The 21,966-nt window shown below is 41.3% G+C and overlaps 2 protein-coding genes across 6 annotated transcripts in view; both read left to right on the forward strand.

Moving 5' to 3' along the window:
* The first annotated feature begins 7,929 nt into the window (after positions 1-7,929).
* Positions 7,930-11,413, forward strand: LOC311033687 (tumor necrosis factor receptor superfamily member EDAR-like). The gene is made up of 11 exons (XM_084041297.1): positions 7,930-7,996; positions 8,160-8,211; positions 8,488-8,601; positions 8,756-8,934; positions 9,058-9,179; positions 9,306-9,356; positions 9,457-9,567; positions 9,948-10,104; positions 10,218-10,362; positions 10,553-10,592; positions 10,853-11,413. Exons 1-11 carry the CDS (start codon positions 7,974-7,976, stop codon positions 11,119-11,121), a joined length of 1,263 nt encoding a protein of 420 aa, XP_083897423.1. The 5' UTR covers positions 7,930-7,973; the 3' UTR covers positions 11,122-11,413.
* Positions 11,414-13,599: 2,186 nt separating this feature from the next.
* Positions 13,600-21,966, forward strand: part of map7d3 (MAP7 domain containing 3) — a 42,630-nt gene continuing 34,263 nt past the window's right edge. For all 5 annotated transcript variants that reach the window (XM_084085691.1, XM_084085692.1, XM_084085694.1 and 2 more), the window contains exon 1: positions 13,600-13,727. In XM_084085691.1, coding sequence (XP_083941817.1) covers positions 13,682-13,727 — 46 coding nt within the window. In that variant the 5' untranslated portion in view covers positions 13,600-13,681. The remainder of the gene's footprint in view (positions 13,728-21,966) is intronic.

A 21,966-nucleotide genomic window follows, 5' to 3' on the forward strand; every position in this document is an offset into this window, starting at 1 on the left:
TTCAACGAAGGTCTCTGGATTCACACGAACATAGACCTCACTGCTAAAACTATAGACAGTCACATACCACAGAAAACCAGGAGATTGATCTCAGTCAAAGCTGGTCTGTGTAATATACAGTAATATACATATTGTCCACAGGGCTTTGAGCAGCAGCCATCAAGAGCACCAAGTCAAATAAATAATCTATTCCTGAATGATTATTTTGCATGTAGCTCAGCTGTGTGAAGAACAATACTGCTTGAATTAATCTTACCAGAGTTTAAAGGTGGAGTTCCGTAATGCTCTTGATCCCTGAAACAAACAATATATATGGTCATACCTTTTTCAGAGTTGTATGCTTTTCCTCATGCTTGTGTTTATGTATGTTTTTAATCCAAAGCCATTCACAGCAACCACTGCATCTGACCTGGAAATCATGTAATGTCCTTTATCTAAAACAAGAACTCCTCTCTTGTTCTATTAGTGGCTACCATATCGTTGTCTTCAAAAACATAGCAGCCACTAAAAGTACTGCTGATGTTTTTTTTTTATATATTTTTTTAAATAGGATATTGCTGCGTCTACCTGTGGAAAATCAAGCTGTCTCTTAATAATGATGTACCTGAGCTTGCATTACGAGGGTATTATTACCCTCCCAGCAGGTCTGGCTGTAAGACAACACAGATAACAGAGATTAACAACGGGGACATCTTTCCTCATTGTGCTCATCACAGTAAACCTTATAGATATGGCCAAACACAGCACAGCACATAATTCAAATTTACTCAACGGACACTCCAGAATGTCTGAACATGCAGGTGCTTTTGCATGATATGTGAAAGGTAAAGCAAATAAACACACACACACGCACGCACGCACGCACGCACGCACGCACGCACGCACGCACGCACGCACGCACGCACGCACGCACGCACGCACGCACGCACACACACACACACACACACACACACACACACACACACACACACACACACACACACACACACACACACACACACACACACACACACACACTCTCAAACGAAACAGTCACTGAAGCAGCATTTTCAAATATGTTTTGAGAAGCCAACCCAGAGTTCCAAGATGAATAATGTTCTGTTACCTTTCTGATGATACAAAGACGTCATGAATAATGTTCTGTTACCTTTCTGATGACACAAAAACGTCATGCATCGAAATGTTCAGAGAGAAAATGCTCTTGAGCTGATGGAAGATGACAAAATATGCAACTAATTTGAATATATCTCTGCAATTTCTTGATTTGAATATCAGTCACAGCTGAATTTTATTAACACAATGACACATTTAACTGGTCATTGTACAGTACTCTCCGTACCCAGATTCTGATGATTCTCTCCAGAGATTTAATGGGCACAGTCACAGGCTTGGGATGATGATGTGCAATGGACACCCGCATTCTTATTTTGTAGAACGGCCATGCTGAAAGAATTATGCAAAAAATAATTCAGATACAGCAAATTGAATGTAATGTAATGGGCTGGAGGCATAATGTGCAATATTCCCCTAGGGAAGTAGTTAGATAAATTGGTTTGTTCTGACAGGGACATGGTTCAGTTCCTGCTGGATTTATGATCTGAGGCAATGTTCCCATGCTATGGTTACTGAACAGCCTGCTGGGCTCCTCAGGGCCACTGTTCCAACTATGCGGTAGGTTATTTCCCTGTAAATGTTAAAGCCTAATTTCGTCATATGACACTGTTGCTCATCGAAAATAACTGATTTCCTTTTCTAAGTTTTCTTTTTGGCATTTTTATGCTTTATTTCAGAAAGGTCAGTGTAGGGAGACAGGAAACTAAGGGCAGAGATAGAGGAGAGTCATGTGAGAGAACACAGGGGTTGAATTCCAACCCAAGTTCTCACAGTCACAAGGAGTGGTCTGGGCACTAACTGGCTGATTCACCAGCCACCCAACTGATTTTCAACTGTAAAACACAATGTGCATTATGATTTCACTTGATGTTTTCTGCGAATGATACAGTCCTATGATGAATTAGCCTATAAATTAGGTTTACGGGTAATTCAATGTACAGCTTAGTACAGACTATAATAAATCAGAGCTCAAGATTGGAGCGACAGAATAGAATAACAATGAAGACTAAAAGAGCAGAATAATGAAACAAGGCAGAAAGTGTAGTCATTCACCACAGCGGAGCGTGTTGTCAGTATGAGGAGAGCAGCCGTGGTCCCAGTGTTTGTAGTCCCAGCTCACCACATCTCCATCTGCACAACTCTGCCTGTTAAGTTCCTCAGCGCTCCACTCCCTGGCCCACATCCTGAACAGGCCGATCTCCCCGACGAGGCTTGCTCCATTCTCTGGTTTCAGCTCCCCACTCTCCATGTTATGAGACATCCCCAGAGTGAGGGTGCCGTTTTGGGCCAGCCACAGGGGGGACGTGGCATTCAAAGACTCATCTGTGTAACCGGTTCCATTGACGTATAGCTGGAGGCGCTGTCTGTGGCCGGACCACGTAAGACAGACAGTATGCCAGACATACAGCTGCAGTTCCAGTTTCAAGTGCCAATCTTCCCCAAATAGCCATGCAACTATGTATTCACCTTTGCCACGCAGTCCAAGCTCAATGTGACTTGCCCCTGGACCTTTGTAAACAAAACCAGTCCATTCTGTACCAATATTGCGACGTAAGAGCACACAGACCGTCAGTTCCTCCAGTGCAGGCACTGCAACCTGTGGGTCCAAACGCCACACACATGGCCGACCGCTGAACACAACTTTCTTACCCCACAGACTGGGCCTGGCAGAGAGGGCTGAAAACAGCACAGAGTGAAAACAAATGATGTAGGCCTACATCGAATTGTGAATGTGCTGGAAATAACATGAGATTACCATGTAGTAATTAGTGAGACTATCACATTAAGATTGCCACAAACACATTTTCTTTTTCTATTGATGGTTATTATTACATATTAAGTAAACGTATATTGTATACACTAATATTTAATCAGTTAGTACAAATAAATATAACATCTAAAATCAAGAATCCAATATTAAATCATGTGTAATTTAAAAAATGGTCTGATACCTATACCTGTGCCCAGAATACACAGAGAGAGCTGTATATACAGGCAGATGAACATAGCAAAGGGGTTGCTGACTGATGCCATGCCAACTCTAACAGATAAAAAAGGAGAACTGTCAATGGTAGATTAACAAAGAGGAACATTGGAAGGAATAAGGAACAATGTTTCATTTTATATACACAAGTAAACCATTTAAAATGACTTTCTCATTTTCTGTGGATTAAAGGTATGACTTACCAGTGTCACGCCCCTCCCCTGACCCAATCGATCTGTAGGTTAAGTTGTTATGTGAGAAATAAAGTATTCCAACAGCAACCCCTGCGATGCGGAGTGCGCCATGGGTCTACTGCTCTATAAGCAGACCTCCCCGCCCTGTCTATTTTGTAACCTGAGTTACTCATTAATCACTGGCAATAAACATAACTAACATAGAACCCATGACGCTCAATCCATTACTTAAGTAATTAGATTCTTCACTGGCAGGTGAAAATTTAACAAGTGACCATGTTGTTGGAGCCCATTCACTGAGATATAGGCTATTATTTGATCTGACTTTAGTGTCTAGCCTGAGGATGCCAGTATAGTTCTATGTCCTGACTTGGGCATGTCATTATAGGTGAACAAATTTTCGTTTTGACAAAACATTTTGTCAAATAACTAAAAAAGAGATTTACAAGCAGATTTACAAGCTTGTGAACTTGTTGAAAAAACATTTTTGCAATTTGTCAGTAATTGTTAAGTAATTAACGGGATATAGAGAAACGATATTCATATTTGCACAGCACATGCAGTCTTTTGTCTACAAATCACAATAATGTGAGATATTTTCTTCCTCTTTTCATTTGTATTTCCTGAATGGTGGATGCTTCTGAGGTCAGACGTAATTATGATGCGGTTTCAAAGCAAGAAGATAAGATGACAAGGGCTATGATGCTGCTTATGTACAGTACATAACTGGAAGATTAGCAAACACAAGCCTTATCATTTGAGTTAGACATAATTACTGCTTAGCCAGAGACAACAGAATCTAGTGTTTACAGTGTGTACAGTGTGCGTCTACAGTGTGCGTGCGTGCGTCCGTGCGTGTGCGTGTGTGTGTGTTCCATATGTCAGGCTGCAGAGATAAATGTACTGTAAACAGCTGTTTCTTTGATGAATCCGAATGAGGCTTCACTGATTGCTATTCAAAACACATGTAATTAGCTTTCCAGTGTGAAGCCTGTCTGCTGGGACTGCATTGCTTGGTTGCTCGATTAGTTGGGCCATCCAGCACTTAGTTTGGTCCTATACAACATGTCTTGAAACCCACTGGTTGGATTGTCATGAAATTTGCTGTGCACCTTCATCATCATCGTATTTATAACTTTATTGTCACATGACACGATTACATCAGTACTGGCAGCTGATAGTAGCCAGGTGTGGCGCTCCCTATGGGCGCTCCGCCTCAGCAATCTGACTCCCACGTTCTCTGCTGATATACCGACAGTAAGCCCCTCCAACCCATTTACCTACTTACTGTCAAAATAGAATGGGTGGATTGCCATGACACTTGCTGAGCACGTTCAATCTCCAGATGAACTCTAGTCTCACATGGTCTTCTGTCATCAGTTCCAGTGACTGACGGTCTGAATCACAAGTAAACATGGATGGCTTTTGCCAACTAAGTCAGGTATGCCTCTGATTGGCAGGGCTGTAATGGAAGTCCATGGTCAATGTATGTCTGTCAGTCTGTCACACATAATGTATTGTTTTTTGTTGTTATTTTGCAGTTACTTCACCCCAAAATGACTTTTTTTCCCTACTCTGGGTCTACTAGGGGTCCAGGATTAACAACAGCAAATATATTAAACAAATCCATTTATAAACTCCAATACAGCTCTCAGAGTACAGTCCGTTTCTTGTGTCCAGCCCATGTCCTCATTATTTCCAAAACACATGCATTTTCGCTGAAACTCCACAATTTACAACACTTTTGGGATAAACCATCTCATGCTCTCATCATAGACATATACAGAGCTGTAGGCACTAATGAGGCACATGCCTGGGCGTGCCTGTGGACTTCAACACAGGTGAGTTCAAATGCACAGACAGGCTTGCCAGGCATGTGTCATTAGTGCATGAGATTGTTTATTGCCAGAAGTGTTAAAAATACTAAGGTTCATGTGAATATGTGGTGTTTTGGAAGAAGAATGTGGACTGAATACAAGACACTTGGATTATACTCTGAGAGCCGTGTTGGAGTTTATAAACTGATTTTGTATAGTTTTGCTGTTGTTAATCCCGGCTCCCTATTTTCTTCAATTCATTAAGTATTTGAATACTTGATGAATATTACCGGATTAATTATGTGTTAATCCGGTAATGTCCACTAAAACAGTCCACTAATTACCAGATATTTATGAGGAAAGTAGTAAGATAGTAGTCAAATATAGTTACTTGGAAAGCAATCTCAGAACCCATTGTATGTCTGTGTAGAGATTACTAGGAAAGTACCCAAGAAATTGATAGTAAATACAACATCATTCCTAGTAAGTACATGGAAACCTAATGGAAACTACACCTACCCGGAAACAAATAAAATAGGCCTATAGTTATTAGAAACTATCTAAATACATGGATAGTGTGAGTACTAAGTACAAATATAAAAAATTAGAGTAAATTGTTTGTCAATACACATTATTTTCATTATTATTATTATTATTATTATTATTATTATTATTATTATTATTATTATTATTATTATTATTATTATTATTATTATTATTAACATTATAGATTTTTACCTTTCAACTGTGTGTGTAGGGGGGTACAATCGTAAAACAGTTGGTCGAAACTAATTAATGGATCCTATTAGGCCACTAAAGGACAGTGACCAAATAAATGTATAGTAATTATTACACAATTTTCGAGTATTAGTAATATGGGAACATACTTGAGAATAAAAAATAAGTAGCAGAACTTTCTTACAGATTATACATAGTCTACAGTACCTTGGATATAATAAGATACAATAAGTACCTGATTGATTGATTCCTGATACTTAGTTCTGACTTTCTGTATTCTGTATGCTAAACAACTATTAGGACTTTGAAATAATGCCATTCATATTTCCCTATAAATACCAGGCACTTTCATTACTGAGTGTACACTACATTTCCTACTAAGTCTACCTTTAGATCACTTTCCCAAAAAGTTGGTCGGGCCCATGTTTGGGTCGCGGGCACATTTCTATGGTACGCGAGTATAATATCACCCTTTTTTCGTTTCCTACATAAAAAAATATTATTGTTATTGTCTCCGCCAGGCCGAAAGGCATGGCCAGAGAGTATGTTTTACCCCCTGTCCGTCCGTCTGTGTGTGTGTGTATGTGTGTGTGTGTGTGTGTGTGTGTGTGTGTCCTGTCCGTCCGTTAATCTAGTTAATCTCCAGCACCGTTGGCCCGGTCGCTGCGAAACTGTGCATACACACTCTCTGGATGCCAATTCAGAACCTCTGGCCCAATTTTTCACATGGGCCTGTTATATCGCCACCGGGAGGCCGATTTGCGCAAAACCCATTTTTTGACATTACTCCTACAGATTTTATCCAAACGTCATGCAAATTGGTACACAGTATCTCTATAGTCATATGATCAACACGGATCTGTCCGATTTCCAATATTCCATCCTGATTGGCTAAGGTTGGCTTCCAAAGTTTGCAGGATTGGTCCGTTTTGAACAAAATGCCTCAAATTATGCACGCAGCTTGCAATTTCCGTGAAATTTCACACTTACATTCCCACTAGGCCGAGGACGAAATGCCACCCTTTTACACATTAGCCTGTTATAGCGCCACCAGCAGGTCTAATTTAGCAAAACACATTTTTGCAACAAAATGCCTCAAATCATGAATGCAGTGTGTCCGATTGCCATGAAAGGCCTAAGAATAAATGGCACCGTTTTCACATTGGCCTATTATAGCGCCACCAGGAGGCCACAATAACGTACCTGACCTGGCGGAGACCTGTGCTCCGAGGAGCACTTTTTCTAGTTTCAATTGTTATTTTTTTGAGGACCCAGTATGTCCTATCAGATTAGTAAAAGTTTTTTTGACTTGAGGAGGGACATAGACATTTGTGGTTCTCTACTACCACTCTGTGGTCACACAGTACAGTGCCACAGTGCTGTCTGGACTCCAGGCCTTTACTAGTTCAGCTGGACAGTTAACCCCCTTATAACACGTCTCAATTCGAGCCTCTGTGTGATGTTTCTTTCCAGCAACTGACTGGAGAGTTATTTTGGTAAAGGTACACATGCACAGTTGCACACAGATCACACACACACACACACACACACACACACACACACACACACACACACACACACACACACACACACACACACACACACACACACACACACACACACACACACACACACACACACACACACACACACACACACACACACACACACACACAGACACACACCTCAAACTGACAAACACAAGTCTCTTTGTGAAAAGGGTTTCACAAGGGGTTCATTCATACATTTTAATAACTTACCTGTTACAACCCCCCCCCCCCCTCCCCCCAACCATAAAAAAAGGTAGAGCCAACGCAGGAGGGTTCCCCAGGGATGGAACGTGAGAAGGCCGGGTGTGACGCGGGGTGTCCTGGTTGGGAGCAAGTGTGGGCCCTGTGTTGGCTGATGGTGTTGGCGGGGAACCTCTCCTGCGTCACAGGGGAGGAACGTCAGCCGGTGAAGGACAAGGGGGTTTCCCGTGGATGTTTCCCACCCCTTAAGCCCCACTGGATGGGAGGAGCCTGTGTTGGGAGGCAAACCATTTTGCCACAGGGTAGCTGCAAGTCAATAGCTATAGTCCACATTCTGTGTAAGATATACAAGCAGGCTTACTGCTCAATTAATTGTATGGATACCATGAAACTCAGCAGGTAAGGTAAGAACACACTTACTGCCTGACTAAACTGGATTTTGTTTTTATTGTACTCAACTTTAAATATAGATGCCGCCAATAAGGAATAGTTATCACTTTTGTACATTTATTCAAGTGTAGCTTATCATCTGTCAAACATATTTTGCTTTCCCATAATGCAGGACCATGGACAGTTTTTCAATGGAGATTTGTCTCCACATTGTTCTCCTCATGGTAGGTGTCCATTATCACCCTGGGTTTGAGATGTCTTTACCTCACATAACGCCTGTTTGCCATGTGCCATGTGCATCAGTGTTTACACAGTGTTTGGTCTGTGTTTTTTTAATATTGTAAGTTGACTATGCTTAGATGCCTATTTAAATGTGTTTTATTGGTGCTGTAACACCTTAATTTCCCCTCGGAGATGAATAAAGTACCTACCTACCTACCTACCTACCTACCTACCTACCTACCTACCTACACACAGTGTTCATGTGTGTATGTCTGCAGGCTTGGTGTGCGCTGGCAGTGTCTGAGCCTGGCTGTGATCAAACAGAGTTCTTACACACCAATGGCACCTGTGTGGAGTGTCCTGTATGCGGGCCAGGAGAACAGCTGTCTCAGGTAAGACATGACACACAGCAATTGTCATCTGTGCAGTATTTGCTTCATTGCTGTTGTTGTTGTTTTTTGCTTTGTGTATTTATCTCCTTCTTTTTCTGTCCATCAATCTGTGTGTCTCCATGGCCATGGCTGTCCATTATTCACCCTGTCCTAGGACTGTGGTTTCGGGGATGGTGGAGAGGGGCTGTGCATAGCATGTCCTGAGGGACAGTTCAGCCCGGAGACTGGTTTGGATCCTTGCTGGCGCTGTACCCAGTGCAGTCTACTGAACCGCCAGCAGAGAGCAGCATGCTCACCTGTTAGCAATGCCCTGTGTGGACACTGCCGCCCAGGGTGAGCAGGGGCCTGTGTGGGCCACACACAGTGCCAATCATTGTACACTCACCTTGCTGTGTTTACATGCAAGCATATGCATAGATGATGTGTGAACTCATTTGTCTCTTTTTTCCTGTGCAGGTATTATGAGCTCAGGAGCATGACAGGAGAGGTAGAGCTAGCATGCGTGCCTTGCTACAGGCACAGCAGGGCCACAGTTCGAAAAGAGTGCTTGTCATTCAAACTTCAAGCTTCTAAAACAGGTAAGATTACCAAGATCAAACCAACGCCTGCAGAACTACGATATATTGTTATATACTCTGTAAGGGTTTTTATTGATTGAGAATGTGTCCAATAATTTGAAATGTATTATTTGTGTTCTCTCCCAGAGATTGCGGTAACCATGTCCAGGAGAGATATGAAAGACCTTACAGAGGAGAGTGAGTAATCACAAAGATTTTCAAAGTCAACATGATTGTACCCTGTGTACCTTTTGTGCACAGTGGTATTCAATTTTCTATTTGTTTGTGTTTGATCAAGGGACAAAGACCATTTCTGTTTCAATGGTTCTCGTTGGATCTGCCACAGCATGCTCCACCTTCCTGCTAATTCTGTTGCTCTGGGCCTTCCTACTCGCCTTTGAGAGATTCAGTAAGTTAACTTTGAACTCTTCTCACTTCTTAAAGATGTTTGTGTCTCTCAAGTTCTTAATTAAATGTGTTTGATAGATTTGTTGAATGCTTTATTTTAGTACGCTACAGGCAGTACAACGGGTTAAAAACACATGAAATGTATGACACAAAAAGCCAAAGGCTTTGTTTCCAATGTGGTCTAACTTTAACCACTTGAACCCTAGAATCCCTATTCTGGGGGCAAACATTTGGTGAACATTTTGCAGAAATAGCAGATCTACAAGCTCACAACGCATTGTAGATCGGCTATTTTCGGCAAAGACATTTGGTCAAGAGGGAAAAAAGGAGGGGACTTTGGTCAACCATATAGGGTTTAAGTGGTTTTAACTGTGCGTTCAGAACAGGTGCCTGAGTACTGGCCTGAACCTGAAGGGCTGTTCTCCAGGGCAGAGCCAGACTGTCTGCAGCACTCCACCCTCCCAAGTCACTCCGAGACAGCAGTGAAATGCCCGGAGGCCCCTTCACTGATGTTCACTCCCGCTGAAGATCCCCTCAGGTGCCTTGAAAAGAAGTGCTTTGTGGAACAGCTCAACATAATGACCGTTTGTTTCACTTACATATTTTCCCCATACAACACATGACAATTTAATGCTATACCTCTCTACACAGAGGCCCTGGCTCATTGAGCCACGAGAATGAGGTTCAACCTGCCTCTATCGTCATTAACGTCACCACCAACATCAAGCCCTCCGGTCAGAATGCAGAGGACAACCTCAGGGAAGGACGAGAAGGAAGCCCCTACTCTATGGGGGAGGTACTTCTTTTAGTCATATTCATCATAAGAATAGATGTAACAAAGCATTCATGTTGGAAACCAAAGGCACAGTTAACATGTTTATTGTACAGGTTGTATAATATTGTACCATATTCTATCAAGGTACAGTATGCAAGTAGAATAACTTGGTTTCCTTCCTAACTGGTTTTCTTTCCAATGTCAACATCAGATGGAACAGAAACTACACAAAATATGGGAGGTGGCTCAAGGTATGTTTTTCTTTCAAGCCATTGTGAAAATTCCATAACCACATAAGCCCATATCTACAAGCTCTCAACGCTTCATATTGTGACGGGTTGTGAGCTTGTAGAACTTATAAAAAATGTTTATCATAATTTCGCCTATGTATAATGACATACCCAAAATAGGTTCTTGACACATGTATGCAGTATATACACAACGTACTGTATATTATACTGTCTTGGTAAGTACACAAGTGATAATTTATCCACCTGTTGTGTGGACCCAGGTCAGGGAATCGATATGCTGGACTATGACACCGTCCAGGATCTGTCTCTACTGCTTGGCTCCACCAGTCAGGGCAGCACGCTGAAGAGACTGGGACGTTCCTTGGGCGTCCCCCCCCAGGTCATCGTTCATCTCCACGGTTTCCAGGACCTCTTTCAGTATCTGCGGACCTCCACTTATATGCTTCTGCCCCAACTGGCCCAAGCTGCTGCACTGTTACCCAGCCCTGAAGTTGTTGCGAGGATACATCGAGCTGTGGTTAACAAGTGACATGTTGAACACCACTGGGATGTGTTGCCATGACTTGAACCATAGATCACCTCTGTGATCGGCTTTTGGACAATGGCACTGTACATTATGGGTAGCCGGATTGCCCACTTCATCTAATACTTGTGCTTATTTTTATACAGAAGATAACGCCACAGAAATGAACTGAATTAACAGGTTGGAAGAGCTCAGTGTGAAAATGAACACAATATCTTTAACTTCAACCTATGACATTTCATCATGTCTTTAGGCTATAGTTTGTTAATGTGTACTTGTAAATAGTCTGTTTTCCTTGGTGACCTGAATAAAGCATTTGTCTACCCAATGTTATTTTAAACTGCAAAATTATTAAAAGAATAATTGTTTTTAGAATAATTTAAATGTCAGATAATGAAACATTGACCGGTATACTATTGGGTGTTATTGTTGTACAGTATATCTTAGTATATAACATACATTTTCCTCACCAAGCCTGCCATTATGTGTAATGTGAGTGTTAAATAACATACTGCTCTGTATTATTCAGGGCAGTGCAACTGTACCCTACGTGTGGTGTTTCTTCCTGTTTACCATGTAAAATAGATGAGAGTCCCTCTGGCTAAGGCATGTGAGACAGGCTCGCACAGAGGATACAGTGTTCGCGGAAAGAAAGAGAACACAGACAGAGCCCTGAGAAAGTATGTTGTTTCCTTATTGGGAGGTGTTCACCGACTAATTCAGTTTTTCTATCCAGTTCCTCAGACACTTCAGCAACTTCAATAAGGTGAGCTCTCTAATTCTTTCCTTTGAGTCTTCCTCCACCGTCCACACTGCATTAGGATAGATTACACCAACAGGGAGGTAGAGGAATCAAATCCCTTAGGCCTACAAATACTGTTCATATCATTGAATGTTTCCAAGAAGGTTGCTGTTACCCTGCAGTATGTTATTCTGCACCTTTCTGTGGACATTTTCTGAATTATAAAATTACAATGTTTTATGGAATGGGAAATTACTTTGATGTGGGTTTCTGCTCAGTTATGCAGTTTGCGTCATTTAACTTAACTGAAAAGATCATGTGTTCTTGGTGTGTTTTACTATTCTTTGCAGATTGCAGTTATATGAAATGAATATACCGTATTATTTATTTATGACTATTGGGTAAGGGAGGGTGCAATTGTACGAAGCCTATATGAACGCTAGGTGTCACTATTGACCACCGTAGCAATTTTCGCTGTCCACGTTCGGGTGTCGGGTGTCCGGGAGATTTGATTTACTTCCCATGGCCCGGACGGACGGATGTGCTGTCATTGGCTAGTCTAGAGTTGACAAAAAAATACATGTAGCTACATATTATAAATGATATATCTGACATTACACTGATAAAGACTCGTATATAATTATAGTTGAATTAAACGTGTGCTAACCACGCCTGGAACTTCATCAGTTTCGAGGGGCAAGCCAATTAAATTATATGAGGGTGTATGAGAGGCCAAATGGTAGCTAGGGAATCAGCAGGGCCATCCAATAAAAAAAAAAACAATGATTTGGGAAACAAAAAAAATACATAGCATGGTGAATGAATGAATGGAGTTGTTTGTTTATTTCACAAAATGGGCCAAACAGAATTCTTGCCCTGATAACTATAAAGTGAATGTCTTCCCCGACCCCTTGAAAGATATCTGTATACCTATATTCCCATACTCTATCTATATGCATCTTATATATATATTATATAGAGATAAGATGTATATAGATAGAGTATGGGAGTATAGATTGATTGAATACTTTATTTAGAAAGACATGGTAACAGTACATGGAAGTACAAATGTATAGGTCACAGTATAGGTATACAGATATCATAGGATTATATGATATAAATGAATGAATGAATGGAGTTCATTCATTCAAAGTTACATTTGTAATTGTTTATATGGCTACATTTGTTACATTTGTAAAGGTTTATATGGATTATGAATGTTAAATAAGACTGGGGTATAGGAGTAAATAAGTTTTGCTTCTTCCTACTCCTTTTTGAACATGTTGGGGATGGGGATGATCACATTTTAAATGTTTTTGTTTACTTCACTTTTATTTTTAATTTTTATATTATGTCATTCATTGTTATTGGTTCTTGTTTTATTTTACCTATAAGTTCAAATAAAGTTTATTAAATCAAATCAAAAGATCTTAAACATAAAACGGGTATAATGTAGTTGCTGTCCATCCTTACAAATGTGGAAAACGGTATCACAGAGTAATTTATTATTCTATTTTCCAATGCTATCCACTGTCAGCATCCTTAATTAATTGAATAAACAGGACCAAAAAACAGTGTTATCCTTTTAACAATCATTGTAAACCGTTACTTCTGTACAAATTGCAAACTGTTAATAAAGTATTCAATCAATCAATCAAAAGAGGTTGTCATGACAACCAAGCAGCCAATCACAGTGCATCCACCCATCCAGGCTATGGGATGTAGCCTGCACTGTCGTCCTACCCGGGTTGCCAAGTGTTGAGCGCCTCTGCTTTAGAGGGAAAAAAATAGAAGAAAAAAATAGAGAAGGCAAACTTCATAGAAATGGCGGAGGGTTCATCGTCTCTCAAAGGCTTACGAGCCCAAATGGGTAAGAAAATTCAATTATTTGTGCAACCGTCACCACCCAGCAACGGAGTCTTAACTACTTTGAGATGTGTGCAGCCGGGACATCGATGCCGGTACCGCTTTATTTGAAGGAGTTTGAACGGGTTAGCTTCTGTGGCTAGCTGTAGCTGGCCGGTGTTCACTGTTCCGGCCGGTTATCTGCAGTGTTGCCATGTCCGCTTATTATAAGGGACTTTGGGCGTGTTGTTTTTCTGTAAAATTGCTTGTAAATATTGGTGGGTTGCGTTTTTTTGGCCTTGTTTCTAAAGTGTACTTTAAAAAAAGTGAAACAAGTAGGCTTGCTTCCATTTAAAAAAAATAATCAAACCAGTGGTTCTCAAATATGTTCATAAATGTTTTGTGCCACAGGGAGCATTTGTGCTGTTAGTATGTTTCAAAAACAAATTCCAAATATTCCACATGTTATTGCAAGAGTTTTTGTAAATGGCAGATCTACTAGCTTAGCACGCGACGTGTTGTGAGCTTGTATCGCCTATTTTCAAATAGCTGGTGCATTTAGGTTTAAAGTGCTCATGTGGCCCAAGTTGCTTCTTTTGGGCTTGTTTTCCTAGACCTGGTTGCTTATGTCTCTCTCAAAACATGGCAACACTGGTTATCTGCTGACAATGGACAGGGTGGAAGTCCTCATCTAGTTAGTAACGTGAAAGTAACAGTCTTTATGCTAACGTAAACGTTAGTGAACAGTCATCTTAACAATTAACAGTAATCCATTCTTCTCTAGGTAACATTAAAGTTAGTGAACAGTCATCTAGTTCACGTTTACCTTAGTACACACAGTCATCTGACCCTGCTGCCTTTTTATAAGTAGACACAACCAAAAAACAGTCAAAAATTCAGCCAAAAAACAATAAACCATTCATTTTTGTCTAGTTAAGAAATGGTAGCCTACACAGTCAGTCAACCATTCGTGGTGTCCCAAGACAATCGGTTGACATACCATGATTAAGCTAGTTATTATATGCAACATTTTAAGATACTAACGTTAATTTAAAAACAATGCAAGTTGGTTGTTTTTATGATCGGAACCAGAGAAACTAGATTAAGTATTGGCTAGTATGCACGTCAAAATAATCTCTGATAATCTGATCGAAATTAAACTGCCCTCTTCTTCTTCACAAATAGTTTACAGTGGAACGTGTGTTACAGTCATCATCAGTGTACAGACTAATAGCAGATAGTCAGTTAAATAACTTCTACTGATTATCAGGAGTAATGTCATAGTATTGTACTCAAGGCTCTCTTCTAACTTTAGACATGTCTTCTTGCTGTTACCATAGTCATTAGCCCACATTGAAACAAATTTGTTGACATATGGCACAGCCCAGTGAGTCCCATCTAGACAGGGCAGCTACAGCTATATAACAATGTCTGACCTGAATTTTAGATAAAGCTGCAGGTTCAGACAGTGAAAGACATGATTTAAGGATAAGGCCACATGACTTGTCTCGGATGCAGAGATAAGAGTTGTTTGCCCCTTGGTCGGAGACTAGCACCTATACATTTCACAATGATGTTATCAAAAAATAAAGCTTTTTGTTGTGCGTTTTTGTAAGTGGCATTATTGCCTCAGCAGAATTTCTTTGAAAGCTTCTCATCTATTCCTCACCATGGCCTCTTCCTGAGTGGAAGCCAAAGGCACAGATGTTTACTGTGTCTCTGCATCAGAATGTCTGAATGCCCAGTTTGTTTTGACTCAAGCTGCAGTTAGAGTGAATATTTTTCAATGTTTTCGTGTGCAAGGGAGGTTTCTTGCATACCCGTTCTGGGTGTAGGACTAATTGTTTTTTGTTCTTGGTTAAAACTGGGCCACAAAGTAGGCCTATTCTTCATCCTGTTTCCCCCTACTACTTTCCCATTCACTGTTTGACTCTGGAAACAGCATTCCACCCACTATTCGTGGCTTTGTGAAAATATCCAGCCAGTTTAGAAGAAGCAAAGCAATGTGAATGGTTGTGATCCTGGCTTTCTGTATAGTTAATCGAGGAGAGGGTGATATTGGCAGTTTTGAACAGCCCAACTCCAAACCACTCAATCTCTCAGCCTGCAGCCAGAATGAAAGATTGGAATAATAGAATAATGCCTGGAATCTAACCTAGTCCAACCTTAAACACTTCCTATGCATGGTCATCTCCACAAAAATGTGAGTGAGGAGTAAATGTACCCTGTTATTATGAAGGAAGACACAACTGCAAGGCTAGCCCCCATCCTGGCTCAGCCTCCACTGCTGCAGAATCAAAAGCATGACAAATATTTCTGAGCTGGTTGGAGTTAACCAAAGGAGGAAACGGACCAGCCTCGATTTCTTGGTATAGTCTCCGCTCGTGCAGGACTGAAATGCCCCACCCCTGCTTTCATTTAACCCCAAACTTAACCTTGCTTACTGAGGTAAAAAAAACACACAAGCACGTCACGTGTGCATTCATGCAAACAATGATGATTTGAATACTAAATCTATTTGGTTTTTGTGTGGACTGCATCACTAGTCAGTTCACCCCAGAAGCAATATAATGTAGTGCATCGTTCCTATTTTGTATTTATATAATACTACCATGTCCTTCTGATATGTGATCCACTTCCCACCAGGACCGTGCTGAGTCCCACTCAGACAGCTCCTGAGGGAATAACTTTAGGGATGGGGAGGTGTCATTATCTGCTAGTTCCGGAAATAGCCCAGGCTTACCTTTGCATGAACCTGTCCGAAGTAATCCCATGGAAGATTTGCTGTGTGCGCATGTATCGGTGCAATGTTCTGTGTGAAGGCTTGTATTCTTCAGCAGTGTGTGTGTAGACCCTTTCTACTTGAGGCCTTTGCCATGCTTCCAGGCACAGATTGCTGCAGTTGGTGTCCCAGACAGGAGGAGGGGGCAACAGTCTACCACTGACAAACCAAACTGACCCGTCTACTATATCTGTTCTCCACACTGCGTGTCCATGCCTACAGATTCTCGCTAAGGTGGGGTAGGGTACCTGACCAAGTGGCCAAATATGACTGAGTAGGGAACGATGACTGAATGTAGACTCAATATTGAAAACAAGCTAGCTTCATGCCCGTCTTGTCTCAGAGATGCATGACAGTTGTGTATATGAGGCGGTGTGTGTGACTTTGTTTTCAATCGCTAAAGCCTAACAAGCATATTTGCCTATTTCACATCAATGTTGACTGCTGCTGTTGCTCTCTGAACATTAACAAATGGTCATGTTAGTTTTCTTTTTTGTAGACATGCTGTGAGCTAATACAGACTGGCCTGTTTCCTGTTTATGGCCTCCCAGTCCAGCCTCTAAAGTGGGGTCATCATCAGGACCCCCACCCCCTCGTGCGACTGTCCCCATAGTAACTAAACAGCCTAGAGGATGGAGCCCAGTTTATAAATCAATGTAAATCAATGAAAAAAGGCAGGCGTGTGTTTCTAAGTTTTTCTCCCATCTGATGCCATTTAATATACTAAGTTAAGAAAGATTGATTGTGTGAATGACCAGGCTGATGATCAATGGACAGGTTGTTTTGATCCTCATTTCCAACATTGGTCTAAAATCACACAACTTTTAACCTTCCAGTCTGTTTCTTTGGCCAGTATTGAAAATCTGTGTTTATTAACTATCAATGAATGTCTCCATAGCGATGGGAGATGTTTCTTACACAGCATCCACGAGGACACCTGGCCCTCAAGAGATCTGTTAGGAAAACAAATCGCTCCCTGTGCTTGTAACGGGACAAAATAAACACATGAATCGTGTTTTTATGTGTCAGTGGAGAGTGCACTCATTATATTCACCTTTTGTCTTTAGCGACAGGGCCTGCTATGGCTTGTTATGCTGGCCTTTGTAATTACTGGAGATGATGACTGTGTTTTAAGTCACACTTGCCTGTCATTCATGTAGGCGGCTCATAAAGCTAGTTTTTGGTGCAAGACACCGGCGCACTAATCTAAGTATAAATCAGGTGTTGTGAATGCAGGAGAGACAAGGAGAGTGCAATTTTGTCTTTTTTTGGCATTGTACTTACTACCTTTACCTACTCAGCCCTTTGCTTTCCTGTGTACTCACGACACATTTTAGTTTTTTTTCACCCTTTTTGTCCCCGAAATTATTCACTTGTTTCAAGTTAAGACTCCAGTTCATTAGTTTAGTATTTAATTAATTGTTTGCAATTCTTGCATTTGCATTGGCAAAGCCATTACCTTTCCAGAGACCTAATTTTAGAATCAAATCAAAATACTTGCAGATCAAAATCTGGCCATGGGAACCCACTACCAAGAGAATATATTGGCTGATAGTATTAAACTTACTATGTTGAGAGTTAAAATGCAAAGATGCATAATTCATTCCTGTTACTCGCTTACAAATCCACCTCCCTCGCCCTGCATGCACGCTGCTGCTCTTGCTTGAGAAACACTTATCATCAGCTACTCTTTGTGTTGCTTAGTAACTGTTGCGATGTAACACAGAGAGCTTGGTGTCTCTTTATTTTTTATAAAGATATGGGTTTGTTTAAACATGTTAATGATCCGTATCAATTCTGACGCCAATAAAACACTGTTCTCCCTACAAAACGGTGTACAGATAAGTCGCCCTATATTTTCTCTTTTCCCTTGAGAGGAGCATGGATTTCTATTTTTTTTTCATAATCCCCACTAATCTAATCTAATGATACCAAGGAGCAATCATCAGCGCATTGCTCTGTCCAAAGCACTGTTTTTATCAGTGACGACTAGTAGTGAGTTGTTAAGAGGGCAATTGGGGGCCACATCACCCAAAACAAAAGGTCATCCTCTCTGTTGCGTTATCAAACCGCCAGTTGACCCAGAATTGCTCCTCCTACCAGTGGGGTTGGATTCAACTGAGTGGAGCGTGAGAGCAAAAGTAAAGTGACCTACTACTACACTTCCTCTGGGGGATTAGCTACAGATTTTGACCCACTGTAATCCTCTCTGACCCACGAGCACTCTCTGCAGAATACATATAGATAATAGTCTTTTGTTTTTGTTTTGTTGTTTTTGGGTGGGGTGGGGTGGGGTGGGGGTGGGGGACTTGTCAGCTCAGCTCTATCCTCATTTTACTGTCCTGTTTTGAGTCCCTCTGATAAATAATAAGACATTTGACATTGAACCATGGACCTTTGATCACCTCATGATGACTAGCTCAATGCTGTTTGTGTGCATGTGTGTAAATACAATTACTTGTACTTGTTAAGAGCTATAAGTAACCATGGGAGGACCCACACCAGTTCTCGTTTCTTAGATTTGAGGAGCCAGCGTGGTGGTTCTTAACACTGAGCATATCCTCTCTTGTGCTCTCTCCCTCTCTACACAGCGTTGTCCTCCACTTGCACTGCAGAGTCTCAGAGCAAAGTATAGTTTGACAGCCTGAACAAAGTCAGGGTCACCATGTAATGGAGAGCTCATTGTCACCACTGTTCCCCAGATGATAGTGGAGTAGTGTGTAGGTCACGTCTTATTATTATTATGCCGTCTCCCCGTCTGCAATCAAGGCTTTGTAAAGAAGGAAAGTACATGTGCATCGCTTTGTTGGTCCGGCAATTCCAGCTGGCGTATTTGTCGCACTGGGAGGGAAACCAGAGCCAAACGTACAAGTGTATGAATAATTGTAAAATAATTGGTTCGGGACTGTCATCGCGAGACTGTCAATTATTGACAGCCTGTCAACCAATTCTCATGATGACGTTCCATACTGCCCCGTCAGAAACGTACTCTGTGCTTTTTAGATACCTCAATAAAATTGAGTGCATGAAATTGAGTGTGCACATCGAAAAACATGATTTCTTCTTTTATTTTCCGAGCCGATTATCTGACAAAGGTTGGTCTTTGTTCATACGATCGTCCACCCGGCTTTCATTCACTTCAATGCATTCCATCAAACTCTAACGGCTCCAGTTTGCTTCCCGAGTGCGTCAGTTGCCCATGCCACGGCATAGAACATGCCCCTTCCTTCTTGACATAGCCCTGTCTGCAATGAGGAAGGAAGAGGTGCCAGGCATTGTGACATTCTCTTTACAGACTGTCAAAATGGGATGGATCTATTACTGTGTGACAGTGCGTCTTCAGTGCGAACCTGCAGTATTTGGCCATTGGGTAATTCTTCTGGCTGAAGAGGTTCTAGTTTGTTTCCTACAGTTAGGAAACGCTCTGATTATAGAGGACCTTAGACCACTGACCCGCGGATCAAGTGTCACCAATAGCGGGCACATATCACATGACCAATGATGGCTCTGTCAGCACTGTCTCAAGGGCAAACGCACACTTTTCAGTGCAAAGAGAAGTAATAAGGCTGTAAGCAGATCCTGATCACGTCCTCTCCAATTCGTTCTTTCTGTCCTTACTTCTTCCTACCCCCTTTTCAAACCATCTGCACAATCCCACTTGGGCTTTGTGGGGGAATGGCCATTTGGACAAATTGTCGACTCTTAACCAGTTACCATTAGTCCTTACCAGTTAATTAAAGCCCCATTATGTAACATTTTAACAACTGTATAGCATATTATGTCACACAAAATTATAAAGTAAAAATGTTAAGCAATATAACACACATACTGTGTCAGTCACACACTGTTGTGTGCTGTGGTACTCCGCTGGTATGAGTGACTAGGGATGCAAATGATCGATTAATTCATTAATTGATAGTTGATATCGATCGATTAAAGGAGAGTGCTGGTAGGTTGTATGTTTGATGTGTTGCTAATCACTCACCAACATACAAAGGAACGTTGCATTTTTCCAGATCTGCCCCTGTTGTCCATTCTGCAGACCCCTTACAGCAGCATAATGGGAGACGTGTGTAAGAGTGAAAATCGTCTATTATAACCGATGCAAAGTTGTTGTTTTTTCTACTACTGCTCATCGTGGAGTCTCATGATACTCAAACATGCGCTGAATGTTGCGCCCGAGCTACCGTTCGTGCAGAACGACATGACGCTGGTTGCTTGTTTCTCTCACAGACGCCAGGTTCTGTGAGAGAAACAAGCAACCAGCGTCATGTCGTCACATCAAACACACAACCTAAAATGACCGGCACTCTCCTTTAAACGATTAATTGATAAGCAGCATTTTTTAGGACCAAAAGGAAAATTCTTGTCCGAAACCAAAAATGAGTGCAGAAACATAATTGCCTTGATGTATATAACATTAACGAGCATTAGCTGGTCACAGACACACACACCTCCCCTCTGCAGTGCTCTATGGAGTCTGTCTCATTTCTCTCCAAAAGCCCTTGAATATGATGGAATATGATTAAGGATTAATGTGATTATGGTAAGCTCACATTTGATATCACACACACACACCGTACACACACACGTACCTGTAACTTGAACTTTGAAGGCCAAAAAAAAAGAGAAGCTTTAAAAAATATAGTAGACCTACAAGCTCACAACGCGTTGCACTGTGATGCGTTGTGAGCTTGTAGATCTGCTAATAATTCTAGCACTGCCCCTACCTGCTTGCGCTTGGCTGAATTCAGGAAGGAGACTGCCCCTTCCTACCAAAAGGCAAGTCACACCAAGGCAGAAGAACTGGCAGTCAAAGCCACGACTGGCCAATCACATCGAGTCTTAATCTATTTTAATATAAAAACGTGTAAGCTATAAAACTTCACTTAAAGACCGCAGACCCCCCCCCCCCTCCCTCTCTCTATCTCTGTCATGGATGGTGTTGAGAAATGCGCTCTCTTGCGAGATCAAGTGAATGATTCCTACTTTAGATCTTGTTCTATAGCCTAGCCTCATTATTATATGATTAATTAATATAATCTTTTAAATAAAAGACCAGGCTATGAAGTTAGTGTTTTATTGGAGAATGGACATAAGCGACATGCTCTGATAAACATGGATCAATCTATTCCTTGACATGAAACAGATCTCAGTAATAGCCCACTTATTTTTAAGTAAAACTAAAATTAAAAAAATTTGCAATTAAAAAAATGGACAAATCATTATTTCTTTGGTCGAGTCAGATTTTTGTGAACTGTTTGCCATCACGTACACTACATCTTTTGTTATCTATCTGTCTGTTAACAATGTTTGAGTACATTAAAGTGACGTTGTCGTGTGACTCCCGTGTTGTGTGCTGTGACTGCCTTCAGTGCAGGGTTGTCTGCGGAGTGCAGACTGCAAGAGATGGGGCATAACTTGAAGTGCAGTCACTAGTCAGACAGACCGTTATGTGATGTCACGAGGCCAGCTGCTATGC

This window comes from Gymnoscopelus microlampas, assembly GCF_963454915.1.
Source record: "Gymnoscopelus microlampas genome assembly, chromosome: 18".
NCBI lineage: Eukaryota > Metazoa > Chordata > Actinopteri > Myctophiformes > Myctophidae > Gymnoscopelus > Gymnoscopelus microlampas.